Here is a 27417-nt window from a genome sequence, read left to right as displayed (position 1 = left end):
GCATAAAAAGTTCAACCATTTCAACTTTGGCAGAGATCATTGCGATCAATAAACACATAGAAAAATTGGTAATTTTACATTAAAAAATTGCAAAACTTTTGCCTTGACCAGTGTTGCCAGATAGTTTTTAGATTTACAACAAAAGTGCCAACGTTTTGTCCATTGTTGGTATGGTGACAATAACACAAAAGTCAGCTGCATTACCGAGCGGTGAGAGCCCTGGTACTAGGGCGAACGCAGGAGTTTTTCGTGATAGCAAATATGAAAGGTCAGAGTACTTACCCTTGGTCAGGGGCGCCGAAAGCGGCTAAAATTTTCTCTGGATGGGGAGGGCAAGGAGGGCAATGGTGCCCTTTTAAGGTTGTGTGAGCTACTGCACATTTTTCAATAATAACAATTTCTGCTATTCGCTTTTAGCCTAATTACAATCTTTCATTTTTGCCTCAATCTTTCATGGCCTACTTGTCGAAATTTTCTTGGTGGCAAGTCTCAACACAACTTCTCATGCTTTAGTTTTTTTATTTTAGAACATGAAGTTTTGCATTGTCCATTCATCTTACAAATTTTCTATGTTAAACCTCTGGTTTTTCTCCAAAACATTTTTTGTCCTATTTTTAAGAACCATCATTAAACATAGGGAAACACTAGCAGATTTCGAGAGGGGCAAAATGGTGCTCACGCGGTCCTGACTGCAGTGCTGTAGGCTACGCGCATACAAAAAATATTGACGCGGTCATCGTAAACGTTCAAAAAACATACGCCGTATGCGTCAACGTACCTTGTAAAAAAAAGTTGGCGGCGTCAGCGCATACACTAGCGTAAAATCATTTTGTTTGCTATAGGTGCCAAACATTCACCCGGTGTAAACCACTCGAAACAAACAAGTTTTATTTTGAATTTCCACGAAGAAACACAAGCATCTGAAAGTGTTCATCTGACATTTTCCTGTGTTAATTTTGGTTTCAATATGTCTTTGCCCATTGAAAACATTCTTTCAACTGCAGCGCTGGAAGGTATTGGCGTTTTGTAGCGAAAAAAAACATTACAAAGTAGATGCGTTGACGCTATGCGCTAAAAAAAACGCGAAAACTTTACGGCGTAGGCTCAAGCGCAAACTATCCGAAAAAAGGGCAAGAAACTTTACGATAATTGCCTCTACCCAGTGATCGATTTCGAGTAATGGGTAGTACCAAATTTAAGTCATAGCCTAAGTAAAGTAGACAACCGGAAACAGACATTGCAGTCGGCTGCAGCGTGGGTCAGGTGTACGTCGGAAGGCGTACACCGATGCATAGCGCTCAAGTCCGCTTTCCCGCAATGCAGGATAAAAATAAACAAACAAAAAAAAATGTGGCCCTAAGCGTTAGCGTAAACAAAAAGTCTACGCCGCAAGTCTGCGGCGTATAGCCTACGACATCTCTGCCTAACTGTACCAATATTATGTTTTATGTATCATAACGTATTTTTTTTCCATGTTTGGTTCTACAGTAAATAAGGACCTGTAGCGCCCTGCATTTCACTTTAGGTCTTTTCAACGTTTGTTACCGTCGTGAAATTGTCGTTCTTTTGCATATATAGGCCTAGGCTATGTAACGTTACCCAGTAATTCAAATAATTGTGCATTAGGCCTATAGCTTCGGGAATTTGAAGCGCGATTAGAAACTTGCGTACCTCAAGACATGGCATGCCAATAAGCTTAAGCATCCTTGCAACCGGCAGTTTCAATCAGGGCCGTTGACAGGATTTCTCAGGCCCGGTACCAATTTATTTTCGGGCCCCCTTTATCGACAAAGTTATGAATATAAAGGTTGTGTACAAACTTTTATTGATGTCGTTTAAGCATGGTCATTCAACAAATCTTGCGCAATCTTAAAATTTCTTTAACCGCAAAGCTTACTCTATCTAGCGGTTGCTTTTTTGAACTTTTATTTGTCACATGGCGCTAGAGTATTGCTTCCCGATGCCATTGATGTTTCACTGGTCATTCTAGGCTCACCAGAAGAGAATTTACAGAACTGCAGACAGTTATAAAGTTTTCAATTTGATTTCGGAAAGGTGTTTGGGCCTAGGTCAAACATTTGCTGATTACTGCAATCGGAAAAGCGGTTTTGGTCTAATTTTTAGTGCAGAAATAGGGATAGCAATCTTCTTACCTGTGCCATTTCAGTTTTTGAGTTTAAACAAATATTAGTCTGTATATTTTGAAATTCGTGTTTCGGGTAATATTCGTGGTTAGGGAAATCACTATGCTAGACAAATTCTTATTTTACTGTTTGGTAGCAGAAGTGGCTATTTTACCACCAGAAAGCTGAAGTGGGCCCGGTACCTAGAAGGGGGCCCGGTACCTTACCATCTGACTGTTGAAGCAGCTGTTTTAACCTCTGATGGCAATTCCATTATATCTGATTATATATTAAGATCTTGATAATGTTTGAAGTCGTGGGAAATTTTTTAAACCCGGGCCCCTTAAATATTCCGGGCCCGGGTCCAAAAGTACCACCTAGACCTCCCTGTCAACGCCGCTGGTTTCAATCACATATGCGTGCGGTTTTTCGTCTCTTCAACGTTTTAGCCTACAGATGCTTGATTCCTCAGCGACTATGTAGGCTATAGCCTATCGCGTTCTGGCCTTCAATTCAATAGACACTTTTGGTGTAAGGAGTATGTCAGAGTACGGTATAATTTTGGTGTAGCTCACTATAATATGATTTTGGTACAGTAGTGATATTACTTCTGGCTCCGTCAGTCAACGTTCAGTGCGCAGTTTCCTGGGTTGGACTTATGATTTGAATTATGTTCTGTTGTGGAAAGACGATTGCAATCTTTTAAGTTATGTGGTGATAATAAAGTCATACATGTAGTAAGGAAGCACAGACCTCGTTCCCGGATCATTTCTGCCACATTGTTGTGCCCGAAATGTCGTTGTAGACTAGTATTACAGCTAGGTATGAGCGGATGAGTTAAGTTACCTGCCGTCTGCTTCAGATCTATTGGATTAATGCAAAAATAATAATAATAAATGATAGCCTAATAATATTAATAAGTAGGTTATAGTTAGATTTAATGCAAGTAGGCTAATCCATCTCTTTTTTGTCTTCAAAAAAAGGCAGAACGGTAACCGTAGGCTTAACTGTGAATAACCACTTGCATTGTAGGCTACTTAATTGATTGATTTTGGAATCTTTATACTTGCAAACTGATAAAACCTTTGATAGGTTATTCCTTTGAACCACTGACTCAGGGGCTCTATCCACTTTTAGAATTCGGGGGGGGGGTGATTTTTGGACAGTGGGCTAAAATCGTCATAGTCATTTCAACTTCTGGGGGGCTGCGCCCCCCAGACCCCCCATTGCAGCATCAGCTTCTTTCTGATCGAAGCATAGGGTTTCCAAGTCGTTTCACAAAGTATGTTTCGGAAAGGACATTTTTGGGTAAGCAAACTGGTAGTCACTTAACAAGAAATATTTCTGGCACTGCAAATGAAAACTCGAACCAATCATAAACTACGTTTTTCGTGACGTGAAAAAGGGCGAAAAGAAGATGATACAAAGCAAATCAAGTGCTGGATTTTCTACCAGCTGTTTGTTTGTTTGTTTATTTGTTTTTCATATTTTTACCCTGCATGGCGAGAAAGCGGACTTGAACGCTATGCATCGGTGTACGCCTTCTGACGTACACCTGACCCACGCTGCAGCCGACGGCAATGTCTGTTTCCGGTTGTCTACTCCACTTATGACTTAAATTTTGTACTACCCATTACTCGAAATCGATCACTGAGTAGAGGCAATTATACTCATAGTGAAGTTTCTTCCCCAGAGAAACAACAGCAAGTGCGGGGGGGTGGAGTCGAACGTGCAGGCTCTCGACTGCGAGCCCAACACGCTAACCACTCGGCCACTGCTGCCGACTAAGTTGGCAGCTGGTTGGCTTTTTTGGGGTTAGGGTTAGAAAGTAGTCATTTCATTGACGTGGGTTCGATTCTCACAACTGCTATTGCTCTTTTTTCTTCTGTAAATACCAAATAAAGTTCAAAGCAAAGATTAACTCTCTGGCTAAGTGCGAGAAAGTCACAATTGGACGGTAGCCTCTTATAACATGTTCTGATTGGTTGGCGGTGTCATTCTAGTCATTTGCAGTGGCAGAATTTTTTCTTGTTAAAGTGGCTACCAAGCAAGCTAAGTTAAAACACAGTGTAAACGCCTGGCTCGTAGTTCAGGGTTGCCAAACCAAAAAATCATATTGAAATGAAATATATATTCATATTGATAAAAAATTCAAAATGTGCCAACAGCGAAAATATATTTTTCAACATTTGATCAATAAAATATCACAAAACCTTTTCAAAGCCAAATGAGTGGGGGGGTGATTTTGCATTGATCACCCCCCCACTCCAATTAGTGGGGGGGTGATCACCCCCCTCACCCCCCCTTGGATAGAGCCCATGCACTGACTGACGTATAGGGCCTCTTACCGAAATTGCCAGAGTGAACTTTCCGATAACTGTTGAAGTGTTGCTTGTTGCTGTCGGCGTCGGGAAATTATTCTATCGATTCGATGCCGCTGAATGGAGAGCAGTCTTGAAATGCTTTGCTCAAGCGCAGATCCGGAAAGCCGAACCAGCTTCTCTTGATTTTGAATCGGATGCTTAATTGCTTAACCATTAAGCCAACGGAGCGAATGGATGCCATCCCGAGAAGTCTTAAATATCAATCAATTAATTATCGTTGTCAAGTTTGTGAGTTGGCGGAGTCTACAAAACGAAACATACAGTAGCCAAGGCTACGTAACTTACCATAATTGAAGTTTGTCTTCTTGTTTTATTATAAACAGATTCAAGCATTAAGTTTGTCTTCTTGTGACATCCTTTAAGCTACTCCTTTCCTTGTCTCACGAGATTTTTCATTTCTAGTAGATCTGGTGTCTTTACAAAACTTGTAATTTGTTTTAAATATGCTAAGCCTAGTCATTTTAACGTTTTTGAAAAACGGTGGAAAATGCATTAGTGCAGTAATGAAAATATTGGACGGAATGCTGCTCACCTAGAACTTTCATTGCTTATTGAATTTACGCATTAGGTTGTTGAGTTTAAACAGATATCACTGCTGTGGAATGAGTGTAGAGTAGTCCACAGTAGAGCATTGTGGTAAGAAAAAGTCTTAAGGCGACAAGACGAAATCTTATGGTAGCCTACCATAATGCACATTCAGGGCTGTTGAGAGAATATTTTGGGCCCGGTAGCAATGGCAAACAAAGAAACTTATAAAAAAAAACATGCATTATATCCAAAACATACGCGGTAATTTTTCAAGTTTTCAGGTCCCTTGGAAAGGTTCTGGGCCCATAAAATCACCCCGGCTCCAAAACTAACCTACTCCCTGAACCACCCCTGTCAACGCTGTTGTGCACAATAATCGAACAACAAGTAAGAAAAGTATATAGGCTACTCCTCCTCATCACGATTTTCCTTGGCTAAGTTCGACAATATACGCTACTAAGCATAGATTTTACTTTCTATAGCTAAACTATGAAATAAATACAACATAAAACCGTACTGTACAAAATAGGTCTACACCATGAAATTGCATTTTATCCGCAATGAGCTCGTGACGTAATCTAAAGATTCAAATTGGGTGAAGAAGCACTGGTTTTTCTACAAAAGCACTTTTGTGCTTTTACAAAAGCATTAAAAAAGTGCTACAAAAGCACTGGAAACACTAATTTCAAAACATGGCAATTAACCATTATTCAAAGACCCGACTTGAAGTGTGAATAAAGCTAAAAGAAGAAGAAAAAGATTGACGGGAAAGAAGAAATCTACCGCAAAAGAGCGATCAAACCTACACACGACACAAACAAAAAAGCGGGAAAGATCAGTCGCGGTAGCTAAAAGCAGGGCTGTGGAGTGTGGAGTCAAGTGAAAATATACGACTCCTCGGTTCATAATCGGCTGATTCTGACTCTGGACGCTAAAATCCCTCCGACTCCGACCCCCCTGGTTGTAATCACTCGTTAAGTAGGAACACGACATTTAATGTACAGTATTGGACAACAAATCATGCAGATTCATTAATTTGGCATATAGTAGACATGTTTCGACAAATTCTTGTCGCATGTGCTAGCCGCGACAGCAGACTGCATATGCAGTTCAATTATTTTTGACATTGTTTTAGCGTTTGAAAAAAGGACTGATTTGTTGGCTGAGATAAGTTATTGTTTTCTTTTTCCAACTAATAAAATCCTTCCCTTTTGCAATGTTTCCATCTTTGTGGACATTGATTTAATGTAACAATGGCGGAGTTTTCCACCTGTGTGATACATGATTAAATCAGATTATTAACTGCACTCTCTAATAAAGGCACAAAAATTAATTTACTGGATAAGCCTGTCTGGCTTTTCGAAACCAAACGATTTTAAAATATGTAGTTTTATTTCGAACAATTCTTCAGGCTATCGCACGCGGTTAGAACCATTGCAGGAGTATATAGTCGTGAGGCGTTGCTCAGAAGCACAAAACAGCTGTTTATCACGGGGAATTTTTCTGCTGTTAACTGCCGATAACACCTACACATTGTACAAATTGTAAAAATACTAATATGAAGCGGTAACTTCAAGAACCCGTGGTTAAGCATCAGACTTTGGCTGAATGCAAATCAATCGAATTCTTTGTACTGTATAACCGTCTGTTCAGTGTTTATAGACAAAATGTTGAACGTTACACCGATTCGATCACAATAGGAAAAATACTTGTGGATGAGGGGGAAACTGAAAACATAGAAATGCCACTTTATTCTCGCAACAAACGAAATAAAATTAAATGATATGAGATGTTCTACTGGTGCAAATTAAGCTAAACTATCACAAGATGTATACAGTGACAATCTGCTTTTATTCCGACGTTTCGTCAATCAGACACGACACGACTTGACGAAACGTCGGAATAAAAGCAGATTGTCACTGTATACATCTTGTGATAGTTTAGCTTAATTTGCACCAGTAGAACATCTCATATCATTTAATTTAATGCCTGGTGAACAGCCTCATTCAATTTTCAAACGAAATAAAAGTTTTCTCTTTCTGTATTGCAAAGTTGTGTAACATGTTTAGCAGTCAATGTATCACTCACAGATTTAGTTATACAGTAGTCCCCGCTTAGCCTACCACGGGACCAGACACTTTTGGGCTTATTAAGCGGGTGGACCTATTAACCGTGAACCTAACATGCGGGGAGCCGGGGACTGCTGTAGTACAACAATCTAAAACAGTATAGCACAGAAATTCTTACAAAATAAATCATTATTTTATACTTGTGATTGAAATACGTCATTTGTTTCTTCAGCACATGTACTCATATTTAAAGCTAAATATTCTGCCCACACCTTCGGTAAATCTTCTGGAGACATTTTATGATAAGTCTTAAGTTTAGCTAATCGACAAATATGGAACTTCTTCAAACCCCAATTTTTAAAACTATTATCATTTTGTGGCTCGATACCAATTTTTTTAAGTAATATTCCTAAGAAAGCGTCGTCTATTGGAATGATTCTGGTCAATAACGAAGCTGAGAAAAGCCTAACTGCAACATTACTGCTCATGATAAATCCACCTCCAGAAACATAAGGTGGATATACTTTTTCTGGATATAAATTATAACTTACGTAATACTTCCATGAAGGAATCAAAATTCTCGGGCTTCCAACAAGAATAGAGCCAAAAAAGCAGTTTTCACGTTTTTGCAAAGGCAGTTCTTTTAACGTTTTAACTATATTAGCAAGATTTACAAAAGTGTCATCATCACCTTTGAAAATGTAAGGAATATTTTGGCAATTCCTTGAAATCCATTGCAAGAAAAGACAATCTTTTAAGGTTAAATTTCTGAAACTATCAAAAAAGTCCCATTGTAATAAATCGCCATTTTCTTTATCTTCATCAAAAATTTTATTTTGTAAATTTTTGTTTTCACATTTGCCTAACAAAAACAACCTTCTCATATTGATTCCCAATTTTTCTTTTGCCCATGTCTCGTTACCCCATGTTGTTCGTATAGCATCTCGTCTGATTTTGAAGTTACACGACGATTTCACAATCACAAGCAAAAATATGTCGCTTTCATAATTGAAATTTGTTAAATTCAAATCGATTACTTCACCTAAGCCGCATTTGTCGTCGTGAGATATTTTTGCTTCATAATCTCTTTGTTGACTATACTGGATAATCGGTTCTGTCGATTCTGGTCTAAAAGGAACTTCAGGAGGAAGGGTAAGATCTTTGTCCATGCTTACAAGTCCTGGAAGGTGAGGAAACTTGTGAAAAGTCGTTACTGTTTTAGATGTAGATTGTGTTAAGGTATTTGTTTCAACTTGTGGATGCTTTAGTTGTGAAACTTGAAAGTTGTTTACTGTTTCCAATAATCTCTTTCTATCAAAAGCTGCTTTTAAGTTTGCAACACGGCCATTCAATACGTTCCATGTTTGTTTTCCCATCTTCACAATTTGCATATCTTTTTGATTCATCAATTTTGCGGTGTTGTCGAAGACAGCTAGAAATGCAACAAAAAACCTATTATAATCATGATGCCACTGCATAGCCGAATGTTAAGAGCCCTGTTTCCGCGTTCGAAATGGTTCTCTTTCGACACCGCTTAAGAGCACACGGCTGTATCTTTGACAAGACAGTTTAAGATATGCCTAAAGGTGGACACGAAGATTAACTTCCTTGCCATACCATCCACTTAATCGAAATCTTGAACTTCTTAGCTTAAGCCTGGATAGAATAAATCACTTAAGGATAAGTTCATAAAAGGATTGGTCAGATTCAAATAATTTGATACTTTGTGGCTCTCCAAATCAACTGTTGATCAACACGTTGATTGGGCAGTTTCACAGAAGAATGAATCAGATTTAGTTAATTTCATATTTTGCAGCTACCCAAATCAACATGTCGATTTTAGCAGTTTCATAAAAGAATTAACCAGATTCAAACAATTTCATAGTGTTTGATTGTTCAATTTAACATGTTCAATTGGACAGTTTCGTAGAAAGCTTTATCAGATCCAAGTAATTTCATATTTTGTACTTTGCCAAAACAAGATGTTACAAATGCATAAATAAATAAAATTAGTTTTGGGCCACTGCATCATGTTGATTTAGACAGTTCTATAAAAGGATTAATCAAATTCAAATAATTTTATATTTTGTGGTTGCCCAAACTAATATGAAGGCTAGTTTGCGCAGTTCATAGAAGGATTATTCCGATTCAGGTAGTTTTATATTTTGTTGGTTCCAGTGTTGTACCCGTCAATGAAATAAATTGACGGCGTCAGAGTCAGCGCGAATTGCCTAAAAAAACTTTACGGTGTAAAATACTGCGCAAGCGCGTAAAGAAATTGACGGCGTCAGCGTCAGCGCTAATTTCTAGCGCTATTTGAGCCAGGGTCTCACGAAACGAAAGTATTTCAACCAAGTTCAGACTAACAATAGCTATAAATAAAGAGCAGGTTTTATGTTTTGAGACTGTATTGTAATTAGCTGCTTTAGCTTATTAGTTATTTCCTTGTAGAAACACAAGCATTTCAAAACGTTTGCCTGACAAGCTGCTGCGTTTGGGACGCATAATGTCCTTTCCAAGTGAAAACATGCGTTCCACAGCAGCGCTGAATGGTAGGCTACTGGTGTGTTGTATTTCAAAAACAAGTCTTGAAAACGTTTACTCGGAAAGGTATCACTGTTCCAAGCGTGCTGTGATGGCTTAGCATATATAAATCATTTAACGAGGTCCACTGCACCAACATCGCTCTTTTCAAGGGCATAGAGCTCTTGAAATAAAGTATCTTCAACCACCGCGATGACATTCATTGATTTTTCGCTTTCTCTTTCTGATCCCTCGTTCTCGATACTGATCACGATATGAGTTATCACCATTTGGCGAACTTCTTCCGCTTGCATTCCAGGTAGCTATTCCAACCAACGCGAAAGACGGTAATTCGGATGAATCGCGCTGGCCAGAATACATTCTTCTTCTTCTTCTCTCGTTTGACTTGTAGTAGCTTAGATTGGCAATGCCTCATCGTGCAGCCATGATACGGGAGTTAGGTCCAGTTGTCGAATACCAATGATTCCACTTGGGGGCCGTAAGATGGGGCATTCGTGAAGTATGTGTTGCATTGTTTGTTCTACCGCTCCGCAGACACATATCGGCGTATTATGCAACCCCCACCTAAATAGATTAGCTCCAGTGCAGCCAACGTCACATCTGATCCTGTTCAATGTGACCCATGCCTTTCTTGAGAGGTCTGCTCCAGGAGGGATAGAGAGTGCTGGTATAACTGAAAACTGGGGAGGAATATGTGGCAGCTCGTTCCATTCCTGGGCTCATGTCTCCATGCAGCTGAAGTTCTTATCCACAAGCTGTGTAGCATATCGATGGAATGGGCGCCTTGATGACAGACGTTGAGGTCTGAGTGGTCCATATCTTTGAAAGTGACTGTGGAGAAGGTGTTGAGGATCGAGTCTTACATGCAAAGCCAGTTTGTTAGAGGCTTCTTCCCTACGGACATGAACAGGAGCAATGCTAGCCAAACTTGGCAGATAAGCAGTAGGTGTGGGGCGGAGACAGCCAGTGATGATGCGCAAGGTGTCGTTAATGCATACATCTATCTTTTTTGTGTGTCTGCTGCGGTTCCACACAGCTGAGGCATATTCGGCTGAACTGTAGACCAAGGCTAGTGCACTTGTACGCAAGGTCGATGCTCGGGCTCCCTATCCTGTTCCTGCAAGGCTTCTCAAGAGGTTATTTCTCGAGGTAACCTTGGCACGGAGCGACTCGATGTGGGGTCTGTAGGTCAACTGCCGGTCAAGCTTTACTCCAAGGTAAGTTGGGTTTGCAGTACTGTATATGGTAAAGTATTTCCTTTTAGCGAGACAGACAGTTGACGCTGGGATTCCCGATTATTTAGATGGAAAGCGGAGATTGTTGTTTTTGACGCATTCAGTTTGAGCCTCCACTTGTCCAGATAGTCAGTCACCAGTTTCAGGTCAGTTTCAAGTTTTCTTTCCACCTCATGCCAGTTCCTGTGAGCTTATAGAAGAGCTAGATCATCCGCATAGCCATACTGTTGCAATGTAGTGCATGGGAGGTCACTTATGTAAATATTAAATAAGAGTGGAGATAGTGCTGACCCTTGGGGGACGCCATTTTTCAGGTGGCGTGGTCTGCTGGGCTTTCCCTCGTTGGTATGCAGTATGAAGGTACGGTTCGAGATGGTCTCTACCAGAAACTTAACCAAGTGTCGGTCAGGAATGAGTTGTAATAGTTTAATAGTAAGACCGCGGTGCCACACAGTGTCATAGGCTACTGCAAGATCCACTAGGACAACACCCACCTTCTCACGGGCTTCAAAACCATTTTCGATGTCATCAGTAAGCTTGACAACCTGGTCAGTTGTACATCGGCCGCGTCGGAATCCAGCTTGTTCTTTTGGCAGTTTTGGATCAACGATTGGTTCGAGTCTGCTCAGTAAGAGACGCTCAAGTAACTTGTATGGTACGCAGAGCAAGGAAATGGGCCTGTAACTTTTAGGGTTATCAGCTGGCTTGTTGGGCTTTCTAATGGCTATGATGTTAGCTTTCCTCCAGATCTTTGGGAGGAGCAACTTCTTTAGGCAGAATGACATGAACTGTCGCAGCCACTCTCTTGCGAGTGGTCCAATATGTTTAATTAGCTCTGGTGGGATTTTGTCTGGGCCTTGTGATTTGCCAGTTTTTAGGTGTTTGAAGGCTGCGTCCAACTCAGAGATGTTAAAAGAGGTAGATAGGAAACAGCTTGAACTGGGTACCTTCCATGGTTGGTTGATTTCATTTTTCACTGCTCTGGCATGCGCTTTATCAGCTCATGATATTGGCCGGATTGGGGCTCAAGTTGTCAACCTCCACGTGGTGAGCCCTGGATTCGACTGATGACAACAAACCGACAAGTAGCAAAGAGAATACATTGTGAAACGAGATTTTCCATGAAAACAAAAAATGACGCATAGCGCTTGACGCTTAAAATCGGAAAAATAATTGACGACGCTATCACTTCCGTCAACTAAAAAATAAACTGACGGCGCTAGCCTCAGCGTCAACAAAAAGTTGACGCCGTCAACGTACAACACTGGTTGGTTCCCAAATTAAGCTACCTCCTTAATCCTTTTATGAAACTGTTCAAATCAACATGTTCATTTGGGCACCAACAAAATATAAAGATTTTTGTGTAGCATAGTTTTCCCACATATTTGTTCATTTTTTTCCAAATGTGCGGCGTTTTGAATAACGAGAGGAGCTGCCCCCTGCCTAGTACAACATGGTCATTAACCAATAAAATTTAGAAATATAAGCTATAAACCTGCTGTATCTATCAATGCTGTAGAGAATCCAGGTAAGGGGGACTTTAGTCACTCAAAAAACCATCGAAGAAAAACATCTAAATTTTGTGCGCTTTTACAAAATCTTCTAACTCGCCCAACCCTTCGTTATTAACAGGTAGCATTGAAAGAGCAAGACCAGGTAGCATTGAAAGAGCAAGGTTTCAGCAGTGGAATGAAGGAATAGTAGTCTTTCATTGAAGTTTTAAGGAAAAAAATACCCTCAACACCTTGCTCGCTAACTACTCGTGAAAAAAATCATTTAAAACGTTACTTCAACTTTAAATCAAAACTTGTCACTCAAACTTCTAAGAAATCCAATTTCAATTTGATGATATTGAATAAATACAAGGTACGTCTTGATCAAAATACATTATTATGTCTAAAAGTGCACAGAAATCGATAAAAACAAGACCAAACTTGTTCTAATTTTCTGGGAGTCAAGGTTCTCAGCCCCCTGCTAAATAAATTTGTTTTTCTAACCTCGGCTTTTGCATTGTCTATTTTATTTTACAAATATTGCTTGAAATGTGTACATCTATAAAAAAAAATCAGACCTTTAGGTCCACGTCGATGTCAAACTTCGTTTTTCCTATTGCCGGTCTGCGAAGCTATTTTAGTTTAGTTTGTTTTTATTTCTGATCATCACAACGAAAAACAATATGCCACTATGCCAAAAATAGAGGAAATAAACAGAGGTCTAAAACAAAAACAGAGGTCTAGAAAAAGAAAAAAGCGACAAAGTTTCATTTTCAAACGCGTCCCTGATAGAAAAAGATTCAGGATCGCTGATATAAATCATGATGTTGGTACAAAATTTACAAAGCGATAAACTTTTACTCACTATCATTCAACACCCAATGCATGTTTTTGTAGGTCCGAGCCGTCTTCGAGTATGTAATTGAAAGGTCCAAGAAAAACAAGGTGATTGAGAAGACGACAACTGCAAAGAGAGCGAGTCGTTGTTGCTTTTTAAATCTCGTCCTGTGGTTCATCTTCAAATATTTTTCCATTTTTGTTTTATAAATTAACAAGCTGTTTTTCGTGTCTTAATTTTTGTTATCAACTTATAAAGACTAATCGACATCATCAAATATATCTGAAACAGCAAATTTTATCTGAATGGGTTAAAGCAAAAAACACTTGTAGAGACCTTTATTGCTTTCTTAAATTCCTATATAATTCATTGTGGCAGAGGCTACGTTAGGCAACTTTATAGTTACGTTAATTTTACCTACAGTATAAACAGTTAAAAAATTGAATATTTTAAATAAATCAAAGTGAAACCTATTTTGCGGTCCTCATTGTCAATTCAAACTGTTCAGTCCAGTGAATATTTAAACAGCTTCGTGCTGTACCATATATTGCTATTGACAATTCAGTTTACCTCAAGCTTTCAGTCTACCTCTCTTTCAAGAAATTAAGTTTTGTCATAGCAAGAGAAAGACAACCAAGAAAACAGAAAATAAAATACAAAAATAGCTGATTTTTTTTCGCTTACAACTAAGCCGAGGTATCATTTGAAAACTTATCAAAATACTGTAGGCTATTGCATGAAATCTCAAGTGGTGTTTGTTTTTTTCCTCCGTTTCTCACGGAACTGCTTAACACAGGAAGGAAGCTCGTATACACTAAAATGTTGCTCCATTTAAGTAAGTGGTTGGCAAGCTTTTTTCTCGTGGTCCAAACCATTCTTTCAATAGCTATTAGAGCTTGAAGTTTTATTGCATTTTAACAATTTTTTCTTGAATAAATAGCCTGTCAGTTAAACGAAAATATCGATTGCCTTGACGTAAATGTGTGCTCCTAAAATTTTGGTACAGCAGGCTAGCCTACTTTCATAGCCTTGGGAAATATAGAGCAACCAACAGCGATAGACAAAAATGAAACAGCAATAAAAGGAAAACAAATGATAAATAAGAATTGCAGCTCTTCTACTGTCGGTAAAGCAAACCGTTTTACAGAACTTTCTATTAGGCCTACATTGATAAAATGGTAATTCTAATTGGACTGACAATTGTTGGTACCCTAAATTCCATTCAGGTTCAACCAGATAGACTTATTGCTTTCGGCAGCCATTTCTAGAAGTTTATTGAAACGCATTTGATTTATTCCTTGGCTTTTGGTAGACTGACATTCTAGGAATATGCAAATATTTTCTTTATTTTATTAATATTTTAATGCAAAGTAGACTAAGTGCTATTGTTTGCATTCATTTCTGGAAAAACTTAAAAGAAGTAAAATGTCCGAATTCGTCGCATTTTTAAAGTCGCATCCTGCACGCGTTTTCTGCAAGTTGATTCCATTTGTTTCTTTACTGGGAAAGATTGTTTTCGCATGTAGCCCAAGGTACAGTAGTAAATATAAACAAAACAATTTTAGGAAGAGGCCGAACCTGTGAACAGGGGTACCTGTGGAACCACCTATTTTAAAATCAATTAAACAGCTCTTTAGTGCCAATTGTGGAGAGATTTACTTTTGACAGGCGTCGATAGGTTCAATTCTGGAAACAAAAAATACACCATTTACTTGGTGCGTGATTTGTGAACCTCCCTGTTGGAGCGACTTGCAAACCATCTTGCTTTAGGTCAACAACACGATCCAATGGAATTAAGCAATACTTGTTGACTCCCTCTATGTGTAGGCTACATTGTACAAGTTGAATAAACAAGTTTGTGGTGATGACTGATGAACAAGGGCGTAGTCAGGGGGGAAATAGAAGCAAGTGCTCACCCCAAATACTTTAAATAAACATTTCACACTCTGTTACAGCACCATTTGACAAAGTTTTACTGTTTGGACTGAATGTTCTCTCAGAATTGGCATTTTTAAGTTTTTTTTTTCAAAATTTTCTGGAAGAGGCTCCTCAGACCCAACTGTAGATGCTTTGCTTTCAGTGGCTCCTTTCCAGGCTCACTGACATGTGCAATACTACTTATTTGCCCTTCCCTCCCCGAAATTCTGTGTTGGCTACGCTTCTGGTGATGAAGCGCAATCGTGTTTTTCTAATTTACTGATTACCGATTCAAACTTGTGCATAGACTATTTTCTTGTTCATCTGTGCTGAAAATATAATCATCATTGATGCTTCTGTGTTCTGAGCAGAGAGATTTTCCGATAAGCGCATACATTCAATGTTTTAAATTTGATATTTCTTCTACCATAAAAACTCATAGCATGACAACAGCACAACATGAAACGGATGAGAAATGGAAAATCGTAAATAAGACATGATTTTTTTTCAAGCAGTTAATAGGACCTTTCAAATATGGTCGCAGAACTCGCACTTAAGGATCCTATGAACCACTCCGAAAGACGCTACATTTTTCGCTCTAGGAACTTCCGCTTCCGCCGGATCATGCTCAAAACCCGTTTAAGCATAGAGACTAGGTAGATAGTATATGTAAACTTTGAGAGAAACCTTAAACACCAAACAAAAAATATGCAAATTTTTTTAAAAACGGCTCGTAGGTCCCGTTCTTATTCCGCTTACTCGTATAAATACAAATGTTGCTGGATATGAAGCTAGTAAACCCTACAAGGCAGATGTAGACTGCTAAAAAAGTTTTTGCGTTATCTTTATAAGGGTTTCAATTAGGATGTCTGGTTTCAACTAAAATATCATCATTGTTTCCTCTCGCAAACTCAATGAAAATGCATCCAATGGCAGACGACGAGAAGTGATAGGTAGAAGTTTTATCACTGGAGTCCGCCCGGTTAGTTCAGTGACTAAGCACCCGACTTTGTACATGAAGCAACCTTTAGTCAAGTGACGCTGGTTCGACTCTCGTGGCGTGCGCTTAAGCAAAGCATTTTAGCACTGTTTTCCATTGAGTGGCACCTGGTGGATCAATTAATTTACAGACAACAACAAGAGGAAACTTACTCTGTTAATCTCAGTAACCGGCCCTACAAAGCTCCGTGGTTCAAAGTCCGTAGTTCGTTGGTTCAAAGCCTCTACAAGTATGAAAAAATGTCAAGAATAACTTAATTATCAGAGGCTTTGTGAATCCAAAAATAATGATTCAAAACCAAACCGAATATTTAAGAAGTAATAAAGATGTTAGACAGTGGTATAATCAACTTTTTGTGCCATGACCCATCACTAGCAAAGGTAGGAGAGTGAGAAGGTAGCAATTTTTATTATCAGAAACAGAATAAGTATGTTCAAAAAAGAAATTCTTAACAATTGACTAAATTTATTTGTAGCCTATTACTGGCATTGAACTTACCTAAGATACAAATAGTAGGACTATAGCCTATAATTGTTTGCAAATGGTATTCAGTTTACTTAACCCTATCTGTAGCGACACGGGGTTTTATGAGGACGCCCCACTCTAGTAGTGAAATATTTTTCAGAAGAAAATATGCTAGAAATGTAAAATTTCTTGACTTTTAGTTTTTATTCTTTGCGAATTTTCTGAACCTAAACAGGTTATTTTTCTACCTTCCTGCCCTTCACAATAAGCATTTCGTCTCAGGTGGCTAGACATTTTCGTGCAATGCTAGATATATATATGTTAATGTTAGTGCAATATAAATGTTATGTTAGTGCAATTACTTTGAAATGTAAAAACGCCCAAAAATGCCTTATATTTATGAGAAAAAGTAATTTTTTGTTTATTTTAGCATTACTTTATGTTATAATTCAAAAATTTCAAATTTGAAGCTATTTTCGGGAAAAGCAGAATAAAAACCGACTTTATGACGTTTTTTCATATCAAACAATTTATTTCAAAAATTTTTTTGAGTAAAATTTTAATTACTATACGCACAATACACATGGCTATTATCTTATGATATATTTTGGTTCTGTGATTTTCATAGCTCCCGTTATTATAGCGATTAATTAGCACGGGGCCAAGATAGCCCGTGACGTGCTTTCCTCGTACGAAAATAGCTCGTGTTAAGATAGGGTTAAGTAGGCTACTATAGGCTATTTATTAGCTTAGCCTATATGTATAACTATCCGTGTTTGAATGTTAACAGTACGGTAAATAAACATTAATAAAATACAAACACAATTGTAGCCTAATTTCAAACCAGCAATTGGATTATATCAATATTCTTCAATGAGGATGCATTTGGTATTTATGTTGTGCCATAGTAAGCTATTGCTATTCCAACATGAGATTGCCAGTTTACAGACCATCTTCACATTTAACAGAAAAGGAACCAACAGTATCATCAATATTAGGGTGGCCTACTAACATCAGCAAGAGATGCTAGCTTTTGCTTTGGAAGCCAATTTGCCAGGAGAAAACAATTTTATATGCTTTGCCAAGCTTCTGTAGAGTATAATGCATGGAAGATGATAATCCTTTACAGCAGTGGAGTAGAATAAATACTTTTGTAGGGTGTTCACTTTTTTCAACAAACTTTAAGCACCAAAGTAAGTCAACTTGTATTTAAAAAAAGGCTTTGGTGCGATTCGACCGGTCACTGCTACTGTTCAAGGGTGATAAAAGGCGGAACCTCTTGGACTTGATTGTTGTCATTGTTTGTATTTTATAAATCGATGCAGAAGAAGCATATTAGTGGTTGACTGCTTAAATATAATAAAGAACTCATCTTACGACACTGCGACTACAATCAAGGCCTATGAGAGGGGGTTACGGAGGGTACGGCGTACCCTTGAGGGCCCAGGACTGTAATTGTTGGGGGGCCCGAAATTGTGATTTTATAGTTTACGCGCAAAATTGTTTGTTAAGACCATCCTAAGCGACTAAATTCAAGCATAAAAGTTGTTCATCTTTAGTCCTGGGGGGGGGGGGGAGCTTAATGTAGAAAAAGGGCCCGGAAAGGTGTTTGAATGCATTGCGCGCAAACTAGGGGTCCAAAGTGGTGATTTAATGCTATACGTGCAAAAATGTGTTGTTAAAAGCACCCTAAATTATATCATTAATGTTGATAACTCTCTTGTCCAGGGGGGGGGGGGACATAGTGTAGCAAAAGCAGGGTTGTTTAAAAAGCCCAAACCGTTAGTTTTTTTTTTAAAGCCCGGGTATTTTTGGCTTTTTGTGTTTTTTTAAAAACTATTTGAAAAAGGTAGTTTCACGCTTATTTCACTTTAAAATGAATTTCAGAGCAGGAGACAAAGTGAATACTGTCGGAGCAGGAGCGCAGCTGGAGTAAAAAAAAAGTGACTTTGTTCACCTCTGCTATAGGCATGTAGTGAATGCAAAATCAATGAAGAAAGTTTATTGGTCAGATGATTAATTTGATTATGTTTTAACAAGATATTTATGTTTGAGCCTTGGTAGAGAGCTTGGCTTGTACCAGATAGCCTACATATGACACTCAGTAACGTTAACGGATTTAACATTTTTTATTAAACACACAAACAAAGAAAAAAGTACTAATCCAACGTTTTCGACACCACATAGTGTCCTCATCAGGAATAATTATAGGCTACATCTAAGAGAAATACCGTATATAAATGAATTTGAAAATTTTACATTAAAGCTGTAGCCTAGGCTACAAGCGACACCTCTCTACAGTACCATCAACAACTGACACAGACAGATCACATGATAGCCTATGCACAACACAAAACACTAAATAATAGTTTCATTGCAGCCTGATAGGGTACTATTATTGCCCACAGATGTCCAATTCTGCAGTAAAATGTTGTATGGTGTGCAATATGCCTCAGCAAACATCACGCGTTTTTCCCAAGACAAAAAGGGATCCGAAGTGAGAGGGGGCCCGGAATGACTCTTCGTACCCCTAGTAAAAATTTCTCTCAGAGGCCCTGACTACAATAACAACATTACAAACTGCAACGATGCTTAATTTACAAAATAAAACTAGAAGTCCTATTTAAATCAAACTTTAATATTGCAAAAGGCATTTATACTTGAAGTTGGCCTAATCGCTCGCAATATTAAAAGTTTAACAAAAGCAAGTTGATTTATTTATCAGGAGCTGATTGGATTCTCAATCTTTTTTCTTGCAATCACTAGAGAGAGAAATACAACGCAGCAGTGATTGTTCAACTTATGTCTTGAACACCCAAGCTCCGTGTTGAAGCACACACTGTTTTCTTTATTTTTTATTTTAAAGCTTTATTATTTTACGGGTGTTTACTAAACATCCATTATAAGTAGCCTATGTTGTATGTTGCTTAATTGTTTACAGCACGCTAATCGTAACACCAACTTGATCACACATGGACAATTTACAATTCAAGAGCACACAGCAAAGGTTGCAAGAAAAAAGAAGCATATCATTTTGAGTTAACTGACCCCGGGTCATAAGCAAAACCCCGAGTCAGTGGCAGAAATATCACAAATTTTCACACAAGGGCAGTTTTCAAGTAGCCTATGTCCTTTAAAGTTTAATATATAGATAGGCCTACAGTTGCGTAAAAAGGTTGCACCAAAACAAATCTCGAAAAAACAATTGAGAGCTCCAAAGTTGAGAACTTTTAACGAAGCAAAAATTGCAAGAGAATATGGACTATGAGAAAGTTAAAGCCTAAAATTTGGTAGAGGTCCTGGGTTGGCTTTGCAAAAATTAGGCTAGCCTATTTTGTTTTGTTCGAATTTTGTGTAGCCTATTTAAAAGTTTATGAAATGGGATTGAGTGCGCAAAGTGAACAAGGAAAGTTTGCAAAAACGGAAAAAGTAGCCTATTTCAACCTAAAACCACCTAAAGCAAATCTTCTAACAGTTAAAATCGCCAGTATGAATTATAGTTTGAGTAGTAGTTATTAAATATAGCCTAGTTTTTGTGTAGGCCTACTACTTTGTGTGAATTTGAGCTACTTTTGAGTAATTGTTAGTTTGTTACTATAGAAATAATCAGTGATGTACGCGCATACAAAATATATTGACGCGGTCAGCGTAAACGCAAACGTTCGAAAAACATACGCCGTATGCGTCAACGTAACTTGTAAAAAAAGTTGGCGGCGTCAGCGTCAGCGCATACACTAGCGTAAACTCATTTTGTTTGCTAGGTGCCAAACATTCACACGGTAGGCTATAAACCACTCGAAACAAACAAGTTTTATTTTGAACTTCCACAAAGAAACACAAGCATCTGAAAGTGTTTATCTGACATTGTGCTGCGTTTTGGTTTCAATGTCTTTGCCCATTGAAAACATTCTTTCAACTGCAGCGCTGGAAGGTATTGGCGTGTTGTAGCGAAAAAAAGGCATTAAAATGTATGCGTTGATGGCTTGACGCTATGCGCTAAAAAACCGCGAAAACTTTACGGCGTAGCCTCAAGCAACAACTATCCAAAAAAGTGTGGCCGTAAGCGTCAGCGCAAACAAATAGTCTACGCCGCAAGTTTACGGCGTAGAATTTGCGGCGTATACGTTCATCTCTGGAAATAATAAACTTGATTTTGACATTTGTGCTAGAAATCCGAAAAGCATCTGGCTTTCTAAGTTCAAAACTATAAAGATATTTTGAAGTATTTTTGTTTCCAACAGCTACAGCCTTAAAGATTTGCAAACAAACTTAAAGGTGTAGTTTCACGTTTATCTTGGCGCTCTTTTTTTCCTTTCTCCCAGTCAGGAACATCGGCTACAGACTGTTAAATAGACGTGGCATAATCAATCATTAACAGCTTGTGTTAGGCTACAATGCTCACAGTAAATCCATTACAAAAAGATTCAGTCAAACTACAACCAATATTCCAACAGTAAAACATAGAAATTCATACAAAAGAAATCATTAGTTTATGCTCGTGATTTAAAAACGTCATTTGTTTCTTCAGCACATGTACTCATATTTAAAGCTAAATATTCTGCCCACACCTTCGGTAAATCTTCTGGAGACATTTTATGATAAGTCTTAGTTTTAGCTAATCGACAAATGTGGAACTTTTTCAAACCCCAATTTTTAAAACTATTATCATTTTGTGGCTCGATACCAATTTTTTTAAGTAATATTCCTAGGAAAGCGTCGTCTATTGGAATGATTCTGGTTAATAACGAAGCTGAGAAAAGCCTAACTGCAACATTACTGCTCATGATAAATCCACCTCCAGAAACATAAGGTGGATATACTTTTTCTGGATATATATTATAACTTACGTAATATTTCCATGAAGGAATCAAAATTCTCGGGCTTCCACGAACAACAGAGCCAATAAAGCAATTTTCACGTTTTTGCAAAGGCAGTTCTTTTAACGCTTTAACTATATTAGCAAGGTTTACAAAAGTGTCATCATCACCTTTGAAAATGTAAGGAATATTTTGGCAATTCCTTGAAATCCATTGCAAGAAAAGACAATCTTTTAAGGTTAAATTTCTGAAACTATCAAAAAAGTCCCATTGTAATAAATCGCCATTTTCTTTATCTTCATCAAAAATTTTATTTTGTAAATTTTTGTTTTCACATTTGCCTAACAAAAACAACCTTCTCATATTGATTCCCAATCTTTCTTTTGCCCATGTCTCGTTACCCCATGTTGTTCGTATGGCATCTCGTCTGATTTTGAAGTTACACGACGATTTCACAATCACAAGCAAGAATATGTCGCTTTCATAATTGAAATTTGTTAGATTCAGATCGATTACTTCACCCAAGCCGCATTTATCGTCGTGAGATATTTTTGCTTCATAATCTCTTTGTTGGCTGTACTGGATAATCGGTTCTGTCGATTCTGGTCTAAAAGAAACTTCAGGAGGCAGGGTAAGGTGTTTGTCCATGCTTACAAGTCCTGGAAGGAAAGGAAACTTGTGTAAATTTGCTACTGCTTTAGATGTAGATTGTGTTAAGGTATTTGTTTCAACTTGTGGATGCTTTAGTTGTAAAACTTGAAAGTTGTTTACTGTTTCCAACAGTCTCTTTTTATCAAAAACTGCTTTGAAATTTGAAACTTGGCCATTCAATACGTTCCATGTTTGTTTTCCCATCTTCACAATTTGCATATCTTTTTGATTCATCAATTTTGCGGTGTTGTCGAAGACAGCTAGAAATGCAACAAAAAACTCATGATAGTCGTAGTCATGCATTGCATAAGTATGGAGGCAGAGTTGTTAACTTTGTTTAAGATGCCAATACACAGCTTAAGTAAAACTCAAATCAATAATAAATTATTTAGTAGCCTATACCAAGTAATTAGTAGTCTGCGATTAAATAGATCTAACCACAAGGTAAAATGTCAGTTTGGTAATGGATTGCTTTGGCAAGATATAAAAACGTGATGATTTTGAAAAATGAAACTTGTTAGCGATGTCTACTCACTATCATTCGACACCCAATGCGTGTGTTTCAATGCCCAAGCCGACTCCGAGTACGTAAGCGAAAGGTCTAAGAAAACCAAGGTGATTAAGAAGAAGACAACTGTAAAGAGAGCGAGCCATTGCTGCTTTCTGAATCTCGTTCTGTGGTTCATCTTCAAATTTTAATTTTTGTGTCCTAAATTAATTAACAAATTGTTGTTCGTAATTTCATTTTGGTGAACAGTTTACAAAGATCAATCGTCACCATCAAATACATCTGCAAAAGCAAATTATATCTATTGTTTGTTAATAACCATTGGAGATGTTTAGTTCAAAACAAGAATTAACTAAATTGTCTATATATAAACTTATAGTGCTTCATATCGATCTCACTTTAACAGAGGCTAGGTGAGGTTGCAAGATGAAGTTATGTTCTGTTTAAACAGGTAAAAGACTAAATGCTTCAATTGGATCAAAGTAGGCTACCGTAAATCGGATACTGCTGTGCTCTGTCCAAATTCAAAACTAATCAGTGCAATGATGCCTACACTTTAATTTTTGAATGGCTCGTGGCCTCGTGCAGAAGTGACAAAACGTTTGTGACAATAAAACAGCACAATCTCCATTTCTTTGTACCATATGAAATTTCTTTGCCGGTCCAGTCAGAGATTGGCTTTATTATTTATCCTATCACTATAAACACAGTAGCAAAAGCCCAGACTTTGCTGGAGCAGGTATCGAGCAGTCATTCTGTTATTTTGTCATCCGGATCATGGATGAAGCCGCAGGTTAGATTATTCAGTTAATGATTTAGTACGTGGTGAGTGTCACCATTTTCCATTTGTAGACATTTGCTTTACGTAGACGCTTGTGGTGCGTAAGTGTGTTTTCACGCGTAGCACGATTGTGATAGGCCTACCAGTTGAAGTAGTAAAATTTACAATAATTTAAACATATCGCCAATTAGAGTTAATTATAGAAGATAACGTAAAGAAAATTTTTCAACGCTCTTCATCACTTTTCGTTTTCTTCAAAATAATTTCTGCTGTTGCTGAAAACTTTTTTTAACATAGGCTAACTTATAAACTTCCGTTCTCATCGTACAGTATAGCCTACCATCTTGGCATGACGTATCAACTACCAACATGACTTAAGATGTTTGTAAGAAGAGGGTTAACTAAATCGCAATGCCTTCCCTGACTTTCATGTGCTTGTTGAGGGAGTTCGTTACGTAATTTACATGAGTCGAAGCTGAGGGTCAAATGGGATGAAACGCATTAAAGATGTGCTCAGAAGCTCTGTGAAAAATCTCAAGGCTGTAACTACAGAAGATAAAAAATGCAGTTTCTGCTTTAAATAAAAATAGCTGTAAGCGCAAAATTGATAAGTTTTGTGAATTTGAAGTCACTTTCATTCAGCATTGTTCGGATTGAATTTTGAAACTAAACAAAGCATGTTGTAATTTTAAAATATTATTGTTTTAATAGCCCAAACTGCTTCGAAAACATTTCCAACTTTGTAAAAAGGAGTTTTGTAACAAACAAAATTAACATCAAGAAAAAACTTGTAACTAAATTGCAAAAAAAACTTTGATATAATTTTGTTTGAACCCAATTCATTTTTCCTTTTCGAGTGAAGTTTCACGCTACTAATAACTTATCTTTATTCATTTCGACCTTTTTTATTATTCTGTTAATTTTCTGCAATGAGGAGTATTTTATCTCATTTGTTACACAGCAGCCTATCACAGGAAGAAAGAACTAACTCCCTGGTTTTGCCGTGATTGAGTTAGCAATCGAGAGTTTCCGACAATTAAACAAAGTTGTTTTATTTTACATAACTTGACCTCATCGAACAACTCAGAGATTTAGGCCCTCAATCTTGCTATAAAAAGCTTCCTGTGCAATCTGGCTTTAAATTGAAAGCAACGAAAAGTTTGAATTAACTTTGCTGCTACTGTACAAATAGACCTACAAACAAACAAATAGACCTCGGCAGCAATGGCGAGTGGTTAGCGCGTTGGGCTCACAGTCGAAAGCCTACATGTTCGACTCCAGTCACCCGCACTTGCTGTTGTTTCTCTAGGCAAGAAACTTTACGATAATTGCCTCTACCCAGTGATCGATTTCGAGTAATGGGTAGTACCAAATTTAAGTCATAAGTAGAGTAGACAACCGGAAACAGACATTGCCGTCGGCTGCAGCGTGGGTCAGGTGTACGTCGGAAGGCGTACACCGATGCATAGCGCTCAAGTCCGCTTTCCCGCAATGCAGGATAAAGATAAACAAACAAACAAACAAACAAAGTAGGCTAACAGTTCAGCTAAGCTTATCAGCTTACGCATACAGATGCGATTCGCCATCCTGCACAGCAACGGTTATTGTTTGTTTGTTTGTTTTTTCATATATTTACCCTGCATTGCGGGAAAGCGGACTTGAGCGCTATGCATCGGTCTACGCCTTCCGACGCACACCTGACCCACGCTGCAGCCGACGACAATGTTTGTTTCCGGTTGTCTACTCTACTTATTACTGAAATTTGGTACTACCCATTACTCGAAATCGATCACTGGGTAGAGGCAATTATCGTAAAGTTTCTTGCCCAGAGAAACAACAGCAAGTGCGGGTGGCTGGAGTCGAACATGCAGGCTCTCGACTGCGAGCCCAACGCGCTAACCACTCGGTCATTGCTGAAATTGCCATTTGCACTGATAACACGATCAACACTGTAGGAGTTTTGCACCTATCCTTAGACGTGTGTCAGTTGCTTAAATGACATTCCTTGAGCTTTGCGGCCAGATTTATTGATTTATTCACACTTCAGCCTACCCCAAACAATCTCTTTCAAGAAATTAAGTTTTGACACAGCCACCCAAAGACAGCCAAAGCAAAAGCAAATCAAAAACGAAAAACACCTGTTTTTTGCCAATGAAGCAGTGCTAGCTAAAACTCAGTAAAGGTAAATATAAGTTGAAATATTGCTTGAATTTTTGAAGATTGTTTGTGTTTTTTTTTTAGTTGAAACAAAAATATTTGGCTCAGGAAGGAAGATCGCACACGCGTGTGGCTGTGTTTCAGTCAGTGGTTTTTGCCTTTTGGCAAGCTATAACTTAACTTCAATTTTAAGCAAAACCTTGCAACTCAAATTATAAACATCCATTTTGAGTTTGATGAATTTCGCTAACTACATAGTGCATATCTTGGACAAAAATATTATCTGCTGGGCTCTTTTTGCAAATCTTTGTAGAATTAAAGATACAATAAAAAAGACATTAAGACGCACCAACAAGCCAGAAGTTTATTCTTCGTCACCTTTTTACCTCGACGCATACTTCTGTATCACAATGCAGGGCTGTGGAGTCGGAGTCATGGAATCGGAGGGATTTTGACGTGTCGAAGTCGGCTAGGTGTAAACTAGGAGTTCTTAACCTTTTTTGTCTCATTTACCCCTTGCCGAATGAAAAAAGTGAAATTTATCCTCACCGTTTTGGTGGCCCCTTGTGATGTCATCGTGTCCAGTCAACCATGAGAAGAAATGCAAAACATCCTTTTTTGTCTGGATTTCCTCGGCAAATATCAAAAACAAGCTGTTTATTTGCCGAAGACACGATTGTTTTTGACAGGGTCATGTGTAAAAAATAATGTCTTGGAACAGTCGTTGAAAGAGCTACTCGCATGTCGTCTTTGGGAACTAAGCGAGATCGATGTTTTGTTTTAATAGTCAACAATGAAGAGAACCCTGCTTCACATAGATAAGTAGTTGGAAAAGGTATAATAACTTCAAATGCACGCTTAGTCAGCGTAGGAAACTCTTCGACTAATCTACACCAAAACTTGGAAAAGTCACCATTGTCACCAGTTTGGAACAAAGCGTTGTTGAACATTGAAGATCAATCAATTCATCTCTGCAAAGATCATCTTCAGCAATACTTTCTAACTTGGCTTCAAAGGGATGAGTTATCCAAAGAGCAGTAGCTTACTGTTAAAACTTTCACCTTCGAAGTAACCGTCAAAGCTCTTTTTTAAGGCGGCAAGGTGCTGGCATATTTCGACTTCGAGGTCAGAAATCTTGTTGCGACTTCTACTGACTTTCTAATTATCAAATGTTGGAAAATTTGGGTAAATTCCTTTTTGAACTCTTCTATTCCACAGATCTAATTTTGTCTGAAAGTCTTAATTTATGATTCAGTAAATTTACCCCCTCGGTAGATGAAATATACCCCCAAGGGGTAAATTTACCCCCGGTTAAGAACCCCTGGTGTAAACTGAGGAGTCGAAAACGTATATTTTGCGGCAAACTCCACAGCTCTGCTGAAATGTAGGTAGCCTACACCCAAGGTCGTGTCAGCCACCCCGGTTGGGATGACATGTTTGTTTTGGGGCCCACTCATTTTAGTATGTTAAATGTTTTTTAGTTATTTAAAAAGAAAAAAGCCGATACAAAAGCATTATATTTAATAACATAAATCTTGCAAAACCATATCTACCACTTTTCACACACAGCCTGGGAAGGGGTGCACATCCGTTAACAGGTCCAAGCATAATTAGTTGGTCCATGGTTTTTCGGCTTTTTAAAATAGTAAATTGAGAAAATATTGCCACAAAAGCTCGATATTTAATAGCTCAAAATCAGTAGGATTTTGTACTGTCAGTCATGCAGTATTTAGCTTCTTCTTTGTCAGTGATGGGCATTATCGGCGATATTTACCGGCGATAAATTTCTATCGCCTATCGTTATCGCTCAATTATTTTTTCAGTTATCGTTTATCGTTATCGCCAAAGGCAATATTTGATTATCGACGATAATCGCCGATAAATTTTATTTTGGATTAACACACAAG

General features: G+C 38.1%; 1 protein-coding gene across 1 annotated transcript; it reads right to left on the bottom strand.

Annotated features, from left to right (window-relative positions):
- Positions 1–6949: 6949 nt before the first annotated feature.
- Positions 6950–22867, bottom strand: LOC145782918 (uncharacterized). Its single transcript, XM_082594678.1, has 5 exons — positions 22600–22867; positions 21093–22324; positions 20866–20938; positions 13242–13445; positions 6950–8536 (listed from the first exon to the last, which is right to left on the bottom strand). The coding sequence occupies exons 1-5, from the start codon at positions 22748–22750 to the stop codon at positions 7299–7301; spliced, it is 2898 nt and encodes a 965-aa protein (XP_082450804.1). The 5' UTR covers positions 22751–22867; the 3' UTR covers positions 6950–7298.
- Between the last annotated feature and the right edge of the window lie 4550 nt (positions 22868–27417).

Source organism: Aplidium turbinatum, chromosome 14, assembly GCF_918807975.1.
Source record: "Aplidium turbinatum chromosome 14, kaAplTurb1.1, whole genome shotgun sequence".
Taxonomy (NCBI): Eukaryota; Metazoa; Chordata; class Ascidiacea; order Aplousobranchia; family Polyclinidae; genus Aplidium; species Aplidium turbinatum.
Note: the sequence above shows the minus strand (reverse complement) of the source record. Positions and strands in the feature narration are given on the sequence as shown.

What these genes read in the sequence shown, in the direction of transcription:
- LOC145782918 (XM_082594678.1), bottom strand. Translation starts at nt 22,750, where the DNA reads ATGAACCACAGAACGAGATTCAGAAAGCAGCAATGGCTCGCTCTCTTT. An exon ending in GCATTGGGTGTCGAATGATA is followed by an intron (nt 22,325 to 22,599) that starts GTGAGTAGACAT and finishes TTGCATTTCTAG; the next exon opens with CTGTCTTCGACAACACCGCA. An exon ending in GCATTGGGTGTTGAATGATA is followed by an intron (nt 8,537 to 13,241) that starts GTGAGTAAAAGT and finishes TTGCATTTCTAG; the next exon opens with CTGTCTTCGACAACACCGCA.